Here is a 12172-nt window from a genome sequence, read left to right on the forward strand (position 1 = left end):
ATACGATCTTCATATCAATTCTCAAAAAGGATTATTCTACTTGTAAACTCTGAAGAAAGGTTATTCTTCTGATCAAGAAGAATAACTTTTATGTTCAATAAGATTACTAACTTATATTATATTATATTATATTATATTATATTATATTATATTATATTATATTATATTATATTATATTATATTATATTATATTATGAGTTAAATGGAAGGAATGTTTGTCTATCGTCTCTCAGATGTCCATCCATGCCACCTGGCCTTCTTGCCATCCGTGGGAGGAGATTTACATGAATGAGTCCAGCAGGTTATAAGCTTTTCTGAAGCTTAGAATGAATAAGACATCGTGATTCCGTCCAGACGCTACATCAGTGTAATTAAAAATGCATTATTTTATCCAATATATGTGTGCATGTTGTATTTTTACCCTTGTGAAAAAGAAGTTCACTTTACTATACTTTAGAGTAAGTTACTTTTTTTTTTTTAAAGTGTCCTTGTTACAGTGTAATTATAGTTGCTTATCAGTCAGTCACATTTGATGTTACGTCAGAACTGAACTGACAAATTGGCATCTAAATGAGCCATCTAAATGAGTCATTTTTCCCACCATGTCGATATTTAAATCAGTCCAACACACTTTGCAAAAGGTGTGGGCATTGTCGATATGGCTTCAATATATGAAATTAAATTCTTCTGTCCAGCTGTTGCTAAATTTAGATGTATATATTGTTTTTTTCGCCCGGAGCACCACCTGAGTCTTCTCCTCCCATTTCAATGGTTGATTCATCTTCCCGCGTCTACTACCTGCGCAGATATCAACAGCGTTGATATGGGTTGAAATTTTTATGATGTGTTGAATGTGTGAGTAAGATGTGTTTCATACAAGATCTGGCAACTGGAAAAGCTTGAAAAAAAATGTATGTGATTATTCATATAACGAGGTTTGAGTTCATACAAATTACGGAAGTTTCCCAGGAGAAGTAAGAAAACGGGAGGGGGGTGGGAGATGAGTGTGAAATAAGGGTGACTCCCGGGAAAAACGGGAGTGTTGACAGGTTTGCTCGAGACTCGAGTACCTCAAACAAGATGGAGTCCCCTCTGCTATGCCCTGATCTAGTTCCTCAGCCCAGCAGATGGCTACTTCGGTGAATACACAGGGTGACCTGAGGATCACAGTGGGGACTCTCCCGCCGAGTACATCTCCATGGGCCCTCCCACTCCTCTAGTGCATCGCAAGTTGTGGAGCTTCCAGGTGAGATTGCTGGTCCTTCTCATGGGGTACCTAGCATTTCATTCGGGGCTCCGGCAGAGGATCAGATGTCGATCGCTGCATCAGAGGGTGGGTTAGAGTCCTCCGGGGATGTAGACTCGGCTGCGTGGCTCCCTTTGGGGAGAGTGGCGTTGTTCGAGTCTGACCCAGAGCTGACTGCCATGTTTTCCCAGGCCGCTGAGAGCGTCAGGTTCGAGTGGAGGCTTTCACTGTGTCCTGTACGCTCAAGGCTGGAAGATTGATATCTCGGGGCAGCGCACACTGACCAACAGCATCCCGTCCCAGTGCATTTCTTTCCGGAAGTGCACGAAGAGGTTACCAGATTGTGGAAGGCACCTTTTTCTACCTGAAACCGAACTGGTCCCCCCTCCGCTCTCACTACCTTCAATGATGGGGTGGCCAAGGGGTACGTGGAGATCCCCGTTGTGATGCAATTGTGTCTACAAAGCTCTGCCGTCTGGCAGGGTAATCCACGTCTCCCCTCCAAGGCCTGTAAGTTCTCGTCCGTGCTTACGGCCAAGGCTTACAGAGCCGCTGGACAGACTGCCTCCGCCCTGCATGCCATGGCCCTCCTTCAAGTCTACCAGGCCAAGTCACTCAAAGAGCTGCACAAGGGTTGTGCACAGCGACGGACCTAGCATGTGCGATGAAAGTTACTGCGCAGTTCCTTGGGCAGACGATGTCCACATTTGTGGTCCAGAAACGCCACCTATGGCTGAAACTGGCAGATATGAGGGAGACCGACAAAAATCTATTTCTCAACTTCCTGATCTCCCAGGAAAGCGGTGCAGCCCGTCTGAGCCCCTGCCAGCCCCTCCAAGCTTCAGGCCAAGCGGCGCTCCTGAGACCGGCGACCCAGTGATGCTCCTGTCCTGCATGCAGAGATCGCATTCAAAATTTTGATGCATTTTCGATTTTCGGATGCATTCAACCCCAAGATTGGTTTGCAGCGATCGACCTAAAGGATGCGTACTTTCATGACTCGATTCTCCCTCGACACAGACCGTTCCTGCGCTTTGTGTTCGAGGGTCGAGCATATCTGTACAAAGTCACGTGGTACGCACATGGTGGCAATCATCCCGCCATGTCGCCAAGTCTGCGGTCAGATCTTGCATTTCTACGGGCAGGAGTTCCCCTAGAACATGTGTCCAGGCATGTTGTTGTGTCAACAGATGCCTTCACCACCGGCTAGGGGGCCATGTGCCATGGGCGGGCAGCATCGGTCTCCTGGACAGGACCTTGACTGCACTGGCATCGAATTTCAAGCAGTATGGCTTGCTCTGTGCCGCTTCAAATCACTATTTCAAGGCAAGCACGTACTGGTCCGGATAGACAACATTGCAGCTGTTGCGTACATCAGCCATCTGGGTGGTCTATGCTCCCGTCGCATTTCGCAACTCGCCCGCCATCTCCTCCTTTGGAGTCATAAGCATCTAAGGTTTTCCTACGCAAGTGTGCTTTTCCCCTAGTGGGCCTTCTCGCACAGACACTGTGCAAGGTCAGGGAGGACGAGGAGCAGGTCTTGTTAATTGCGGGACCTGATGCTCCTTTCGACAGCCCCTCCCTGGTGGATTCCTCTGAGGAAGGACCTACTTTCTCAGAGACGGGGCACCCTCTGGCACCTGCGGAGGACTTAGGTGATCTACCCCCAACGGTTGTAGACACTATCACTCTGCCCGCTCTGCCGTCTCTGCTAGTATTTAAATTTGGTTGGGATCCCAATTTGTCAGTTCAGTTTTGATGTAACGTCGAACATGACTGCCTGACTGACTGATAGGGAATGTCTAGGTTACTTATATATCCACCGTTCTCTTAAGGATGGAACAGATACATTATGTCTCATCACAACAATTGCTGTACCACTGCTGAACAGCCGGTACACACAGTTTCAGCTGATCAGCGGAAAACTTGAATGTGCGATGCAAGCGTGCTTCCATAAAAACCTGCTTCGCGGGGCGGGGTAGGCGATGCAAATATTGCACGCCAATGTGCTTTTGCTCATTTAGTTTACACTCTAAGGTGATTGGGCTCTCAGCCAAGACCCAACGGGGGTTAAATTAGTAACCTAGACGATTTAAGTACTGACTAATATTAATTAACTACATGCACTTAAAATAGGGTTAGGGTTAAGATTAGGGTTTGGGTCAATAAAATCATCCATGTTTTAAGTGATTAAACTTGATGAAATTAAGTTGTGTCAACCTCTTGAAAGAACTGTGTTGGAAAAACTTGTTTTAAGTCAATTGAACAAGCAACAAAATTCATTTTTGAACTACTTATTTGAAACATTGTGTTTTCAAGTCAGTTTAACACAATGCAATCGTGTTTGAAAGAGAAACCTAATACAAAGGTGTTAAATCAAAATAGCATTTGCACCTTCACAACAACAACAAAAACACAGACTTTCACGTACACACGAGAAACATTTGCGTTCTCACGAGAAACTTTTGCATGCTCATGAGAAACTTTAGCGTGCTCATGAGAAACTTTTGCGTTCTCACGAGAAAATATTCTGTGCGAACAGGAATTTTTTGTGTGCTCACGTGTTACAATTTCCGGTTTATGTATACTCCTTTATGCATCATGCACGGGCATGAATTAACAGATATCTATTTTGTGTAGGCCGAGAAACCATGCCACGAAATGGACTGATGGCACAATACGGCGGTGTACATTGTCCTACTGTATATGTCTTCAATGGTTCATGAACAATAAAAAAGTGCTCAAAATTTGAATAATCTGCCTTCAGAAATTGGATTTGCATTTTAACATGGAATATTTCTTCAATTGAAAAAAATAAGAAATAAGAAATTAGGGGAGAAAATGTATTATTTTCAATCGGAAAATACTGATCATAATTATTGCAAAAATATTAATTAGTACCATATAATTCTTTCTCTCCCTCAAAAAAATTATATTTTACATTGATTTTAATAAAAAATAAAAAGTAGTTGAATTTCAGTTGATTGGACACTTTTGACCGCAAAGAACACAAGTGTGACTCCCAAATGACAAGCACCAGCACAATGATTTAGATTTAAAATTAGGCTTTATTTTTCAAAAAGTGCACTTTTTAAATGTACTGAACTGTGTTAAGAAACAGTCATAATAGTACACTTAGTGGCCTTTTTATTTCATTGACATTATATGATCTGCGAGTAGATTTTTTAAATAAACTTTTAACATTTGAAGTACACTACATGCGCATATTCAAAACAATTACGCGCATTTCTTTTTTAAAAGGGTATGCTTATTAGAGTACCACATGCTTAGCTTAGCAATATACAAATGTGAAACTGTTGCCTCAAAAATCTCAAGCTATTTTTTTTTTGTGGTGTGCTGTCTATGTATAAGTAGAATGGCTGCCCATAAGTGAATATATAATTTTTGTTACCAGCAAAATTACAATTTTAGTGAAAGTCTCTTCTGTGTGAAATACAATCTTAATCTTTGCGACATGGTGAACTAGCATTTCATAAGTGTATGTGCACGGAGTGTTTGTGTGTGTGCTTGAGTGACTAGGTGTGTCGGTGTGCATTTCGTATGTGTTTGAGCATTCAGTATTATAGATGTATGTGTGTCTACTTAGTGGATGCAAGTGTTTTCGTGTATGTATGTCTGATTTAAGTTTAATTTAAGCTCTAGACGGCGCCTCATACTAGTCTGTTTAAATGCACACCCACCTGTCACAGCTCTGGCATTATCTTTGAGAAGATGTACAGTTCTTAACAGCTCCAGCTCAACACATGATTAATGCATGCTTGAGTAAGCAAGTTGAAAGAGAGAGCAGAAGCATGTCAGATTTTTTTGGTTGTGTTCTTTTGAATTCAACCTCCTTAAACTGAGGATCAGTTTAACCCACAATAGAGTGGATAGAAGGTTTGACTCATTTGTTCGATTCTGAATTCGGGCATATGGATGTATGCCAGTAGTGCGTCTTTATTTAGCCTAAAGATTTTCCGTTAAATACTAGACTGTTTCATTTTGAGGACCAGAGCTCTGCTGGAGTTTTGAGGATTGCATTTAAGCTGTCAAAACAGTTGCAGCTAACAACAAGTGAAGTCAAGTACAGAGCTGAGGGGTGTGTCTGAGACGGTTAGGTTTATGAGGATAAAGTGAAATTGGATAAAAGCTGCTTTGAGTGATGGAAAGGTGAGGTTAATAGCAGCTGCAATGCATTAAGCACAATTTGGCCGTCTGTGTTATTCTACCTAAAAATTACTAAAATTATAATGTCCAATGCCTAGCAATTGAGCCAAACTTTTAAGAATGCATTAAATTCTTCCAAAATGAAAAATACTTTTATATTGTACCAAAATTCCTCAAAAAGCTAAAAAAGTCCTGCTCTTTTTAACGTTTCTATTCATCAAAAAATCCTAAAATAGAAAAGTGATACACTATATTAAAGGCACCGCTAAATTACATTTATTATAAGATTTTTTTTAAAGGCACAATATATAATAATTTTGGAATAAAATTAAAAATAACAAAACCACTTGAACAATTTTATATATTTTGTTGACTTGTATACTTTCCAACAATGTTTAAATCCAGATAAATCGTCGCATCCACGTTACCCTATATTTCCGATTTTATTTCCATAGATACCATGGAAACACCAAAGACACTTTAATATATTTTGTATTTTATTAGACGTGATCAGCTGTTTGGACACATTTATCTACAGAAAACATACAGTTATAGTTTGAAAGTCTTGTTTTCTTGATTTATGCCTGGCTCACACTAAAGGAGTTTAAAAATCCTAACCGATTTTGAAATCTGGTTGCACCACACACTTAAGGAGAATCTTTGCAGATTTTCTTCCCTCAAATCTTAAACATGCTCACACTACAAGATTTGAAAATCGTGGCGCATCACACACTACAAAATGTTAATAAGATTATCATGCCAGATATGAACATTGTGTTTTGTACCCAAAAAGTAAATCTGATTATTTAGTCAAGTGGCTAATATAGCATAATCAGAAAGAGCATTTTTTGTAGTAACAGTAACACAGCATTTTCTCCACTATTCAAAGTTTTTAAATGAATTGCATTCCGTTTAGCAACACAAGTCACTCAGCTTTTATGATATTCTAATATCGATGCAGAGTGATCATGTGATCAAACGTCATTGTAACAAAGGAGGCGAACATGAAACATAAATTTTGACCTCTATTGGCTAAACGTACATAATGTGCCTTTAAGTTCACTTATATTAAAACGTATAGGCCTGGTTTCACAGACAGGGCTTAAGTTAAAACAGGATTAGGCTTTAGTACATTAGGCTACATTAATTTGGAGATTCAGTGTGAAAATATCTATTACAATATAAAACGATATTACACATTTTAATGTTAGGTCCAATAAAACATGATTAATTTCAGAAAAAAATGTTTGATTAATTCGTTTTAAGGAGTGACTGCAGTAATTAATATATCCTTCATATGTCTTATTTTTTTTAGATGACCTACTGAGTCTGCCGGACCTGCTGAACCTGGCTACATCTTTGAGGGACAGCTCAGCCTTCTTCCAATCTGAGGTCATGCGTCCTGCCAATGACCCCAAAGAGAGGGATCCAGCCCATGTACGCATGCTCAATGATGTCCTTCGAGATCTGGAAAAAAGCTTCTATATCCCGAACACTTTGCCAGGCTTTTACAGGTAATTGTTTTACACCTGTGGCTCACAGATCAATAACGTAAAAAAGAATGCTAATATTTTTATGAATCCATACATTTTTACATCATGAAGTCTTTCATGCAAGCAATAATATATTCATACAAAGAGCCCTTAAGTTTCTAAGGAAGTGAAAAGTGGTGAAACATATGAAACTTTGATATACCTGAAAACAGAGAGATATCAATTATTGAGGGTTTGGGGTGAATGAAAGCTGAATAAAAAGTTTATTGTCAGAAGAGAAAAGAAAGCGGTGCTAAAAATGCCAATTTATTGTCACATCACTCTAAGGAAAACGAAAAAGCATAAAATGTTGCGCACTCCTTTTTTTCAGAGGACTGACTATCCTACTTTTCCACACACAGTGGGGGGGGGGGGGGGGGGGGGGGGGTACCAAAAAAAGTTTGTCATCATATTTTAGAATGCAAAACATAATATAAAGTGTAACAGGGGTCCAAATAGAAAAAAATATTTGGCAGACAATCACTCCTCATGTTTGCTGGATAACAGGTGAGCCAGTGGATAGCACGATATTATACATAAACATCTAAAACCACTATGCAATAATGAGTGTGTTAAGTGAATGAGTGTAAAACAAAGTCTTCAAAAAGAGCTTGGCAAGAGTAATATCAAGTAAGATACTTGATCATACACATTTTCTACTACTTGATATGTCTATTTAAATGTTCTAAACCTTGTACAATATGATAGGCTACCTCTCTCTCTCTCTCTCTCTCTCTCTCTCTCTCTCTCTCAGAGACAGCAGTTAGGCTATGTATATATTTTAGGCTTTATATTTTAGGCTATGTATATCTTTATACATAAGGCTATCTTTATAATTTGTTCAGATTTGCATTTGTATGCATAATTAAAGTTCTTTTAGCATTTTGCAACCACTCAATATTTTCTTTCAACTTCCATGTTCTCTACTCAACTATTTATAGAGTCTGACTCCTCATATTTGAGGTTGTTGATGATTGTCCTGACATAACTCTGTACACAAAGTTCCTCTTGAAAATAAAGGGATTTTTTGTTTAGTTTATTTTATTTTATTTTATTTTTTTACATTTAGCTTTATTGTTTTAATTAGAAGATATCTAAATATTTATTTCTCAGCATTGGGAAAGGTCCCCAAACTGGTGTTGTGTCGAATTCTGTGACCCACCGAATTCTGTGACCCTAGTAGGTGCTATACTGTATTGCCCTAATCCTAATCCTAACCCTACCATCACTAGGTTATGTGTAAGGTCACAGAATTCGGCGGGTCACAGAATTCAGCACTACACCTGGACTCGAACTCGGGTCTCCTGAAGCACAACCGCACTGCATCTCTAAGCACTGCCTACGAGGCTATCAGCTCCAACAATTAGAAGAGTTTTAAATATTTTTTTTCTTATAAATACGAAAGGGAGCAGATATACATTTAAAATGATCTTCTAAAGTAATTCGACAAACTTCCAGTTAAAGTCCCGCCTACTTACGGTTTTACTCTATACAAATCATTTTGAGATTGTTACAGATCCATAACCAGATATACAAATCCAAATAGTGGCTCTGCTGGAGTACAGCAGCTACAGCGCCTTTCTTTGAAAACAGTGGCCATACTGATGTAGTTTGGGACATTGGACTGCATTTCTAATCAGCGTGCACCTGGCAGTGTGGTAGACTGTTTATCTGAAATGCACCTAATGATGCAAACCCTGAAGGTTTTTTTTTATTTTAGGTGAGCTATTCCAAAAGCAACATTCTTGTGCTTTCCTTAGGGAGTCAATGATGACATCACTTTCCCATCTACTGGGACAGATGATACTGAGAGACATGCTAATTTGCATCTCTGTCAAATTTTGTTATTCCAGACATAAGTGCCAAGAAGACTGCCACATCCTGAAAATGAAACATAACAAAATAATAATAATAAACAAGGAAAGAAAAAGAAAATCATCTCCTTCCTCTCAGAGTTGCATTATTATTCAGCTGTACAGTATAGAAATGCTAATTTCTTAGTATGACAATTATATTGAATTTAGAAAACGCTGCATTGGCTATTTATAGTGTATATTGTACATATATAATTTAATAAAGAATTTGCCTCCAGGTTCATAAAAAATTAATGATCATAAAGATTATTGGTTGCTCATAGTGAACAACCATAATTAGCATAATTAGATTATAGTAGGAATCTATAGGAATTTATTAGCCTATATAGTCCCATGATTCCCCTAAGGGGGATTCGTGGGTCGATGGACTGAAGTAACCATCATTTAGGGATTGTGCTGATGTCATCAGCTTTTGCCATGATTCCATGATTCAGCAATGCAGGTCAATACACACAGCCAAAATCAAGGATAGTTATATGTACAAAAGCATCTAAGGTCAGCAAATTAAATGAACAAACAGATTATTTCTTTAAATCAAGTGTTCCTGGTAGTTTCTCCTGACAACGGCCATGATTAGGGGCATGGAAATGCAAAGAAGAGCGAAAAAGGGTCAAACACAATATTAAGAAGTTCAGGGCTGTATTGCGGCGTTAATGGTTTCTTGATCTAGATCTAGATCTCAAAACTGCAGGACTTTGGCCAGAATAATGTGCTAAAACACTATTGCAGGAAATAGAAGTAAATACGTCAGTCGACTGTGATTCAGTCCTCAGCTCAACAGAATAAAGTGCTGATCTTTAGCCACTTTCCTCACACACTCCTCAATCGCAGGGATTTACAGATGTGCATCTAATGGGAATTGGGTTGCAGCTAGATCCATAATGGAGTGGCCAGCAAAACACTTTGCAATCATAATGGATTGACGCTCTGATTACTTCTCCTTTTTGTGTTTAGGGGAAAGCTAGTTTGATCTTTCAATCAATCCTCAAGGTCTACGACACACCCTGGGGGCTGCATTTCTGCTTTGACTTTTCTCTTGACGCCGCTGTTGATGTCTGTTGGTTTTGCTAATCTGGTCTGAAGGAGGCCGTTATTATCAAAGTGACATGCAATTGTAATCAGCGGCAATCAGCATGTCCTGGAGTGGTTTTTATTAAATTAACAGAAGAGGAAGCAAACGGATAAAGTGCGAGAGACTCGTCAGGGTACCTGCTCATTATATCTCTTTGGGTTCTGGCCTGAGAATTAACACCCTCTTACTGATCATCGTTGTTTCAGCACACTTGCCTCTGTGGTGGCAAACAAAATTCTATCACTGAATAAGAGACAAACATTTCCAATTGTTTTTGATGAGGTTTATTTTCTTGCAAGAAAAGGCCAGCAGTCATAGAGTCACACAGAGTGGCTGCAGAGTGTGACAGTGAGGGGAGGGCATCCTTCCTTTTTTTATAGTTTTGACTCCCAGAATGTTATCTTTCTAGGCCAATGATGGTATTTTCAACCATACGTGGAACATTCTTAGACTTGTTCATCATATTTTATCCTTGAGTGGAGGCCCTCCTGTCCTGTACCAACACTCTTTACCATTCCAATACAATTTTATATTAGAATAAGATTTGTGTGACTGATTGGCATAACTGATTGGGATCACGCCAGGGAGCCAGTCATCTTCGAGTACTTTTCATCACACACTCCGTCCCCACGGCGCGGGGATATAAATAAGGAAGTGGATGCACATACTAGTTGCTTTTTCACTGAGGAGCTGAGCGTAACTCGGAGTCAGTGGTGGTACAGTAATAGTGGCGGCAGCACTACATCTCCGTTCCCTCCTTCAGGGACCGAGGGTTACATACGTTACCGAGACGTTCCCTTTCAGTCGCTCATGTTCTACGTAGTCGACGTGTCAACTGATTGGGATCCCAATTAAAATGACAATAGTGCTCCCACCTTCCAGTGCCTAGACAAAAGCCTTCTGATCTCCCCGCATTATTTGAGGCAGAGATGGCTCAGGGCTTAGGCTAGGGAAGTCACTGCTGTTCCACAAGACCACTGGGAAAGCGTTCTCTTTCATTGGAAAGGAATACGCTGCGGAAACCACATCCTGCCCGTAGGGAGGTAATATGTGGAGGATACACATATGGACTGGGCGCATTACCGGGCAGTACAACACATGGAATGTCACTGGGGTGGCTCCAGCCTAAGACAGGGGGGAGACTCAACCGGACAGTGACAGAAGAGCAGGCTCTGCAGAGGGAAGATACGGGCTCGCCGCAGGGAGCCGTACCGCAGAAGAATACACATATGGGATCGCTGTAGGAATCACAACATATGGACCCAACCTAACACAGGTTCCACCAGTGCATACGAGTGAGGGGCCTGTCTTCGGACATTCCGCCACGTCCGTTTCCGAAGGGTATGGAGGAACTTGACAGGGTTTGGCTAATAAGGGGAACTCACTGGAGAACGAATTGTGCACGTATCCAGTCCATAGGAGGAGAATGATGCAGCAAGCTGACATTTCGAACCGGGTTTACAGTGGAACTAGCTTAATGTGAAGGGGGGCCTCAGGAGGAGCTCACCACCCAGGTGGGCACGTGCATCTTGGGAAAACTTTCTCACCAAGATGAAGGCAACCACATGTAGTGGGCCAACCTCTGCTTGGAAACAGCCTTCCCTTCTGCTGGTCTCCATAACAGACAAGAGCTGGTCTGAGGTCCAGGCTTTGCATTCTGAGCATGTATAACTGCAATGGAGCAGACGGACAGAGAAAACCCAGGGCTGGGTCTGCCTCCTCCAGAGCAGCGCTTGCAGGCTCACCACCTGGTCCCGTTGGATAGTTAGGAACCATGGGGACATATGCAGGCCGGGGTCTCAGATTTTATGAGAGTTAGCTGGCCCGGATTCCAGGCACGAATCGCTGACCGAAAATGCGCGCAAGTCCCTACCCTCTAGATAGAGACCAAGCTAGCAGGAGAACTCTTTCTCTAAAAACAGGATTTTTAACTCACTGCCTGCAAGGCTCAAGGGAGGTCTCTTGTCTTTTCAGTTCAATACAAATTCGCTGAGTAGCGGTGTCTCAAATCGAGATGAACTGCAAGCAACGCGAGGCAATGGATGCCAATGCAGTTGGAGGGCCGCCCAGACCTCCATTACTGCATGCCCTTTGTATGTGGCCCCTCAGCCGGTATTGATGGACACTCATTCTAGGGACCATTGGCCCGGAGATACAAAGGGTCTGTTACAGACTAAGGGTTTGGCAGCAGGCCAGGGTGCTTTCACACGGAGCGTGCCACTCTGCCACGGCCACCTCGGGACTCGGCCGTGAAGTCAGTGCTGAAGCGGTCTTCATATGG

General features: G+C 41.2%; 1 protein-coding gene across 1 annotated transcript in view; it reads left to right on the plus strand.

Annotated features, from left to right (window-relative positions):
• The window catches only part of naaladl2 (N-acetylated alpha-linked acidic dipeptidase like 2), a 406458-nt gene that overhangs the window by 368303 nt on the left and 25983 nt on the right, over positions 1 to 12172 (plus strand). The window contains 1 exon segment of the mRNA XM_077203075.1: positions 6729 to 6927. Coding sequence (XP_077059190.1) covers positions 6729 to 6927 — 199 coding nt within the window.

Source organism: Siphateles boraxobius, unplaced genomic scaffold, assembly GCF_051911475.1.
Source record: "Siphateles boraxobius isolate OS27281-9 unplaced genomic scaffold, OSU_SipBor_1 5, whole genome shotgun sequence".
In the NCBI taxonomy this organism is placed as follows: domain Eukaryota; kingdom Metazoa; phylum Chordata; class Actinopteri; order Cypriniformes; family Leuciscidae; genus Siphateles; species Siphateles boraxobius.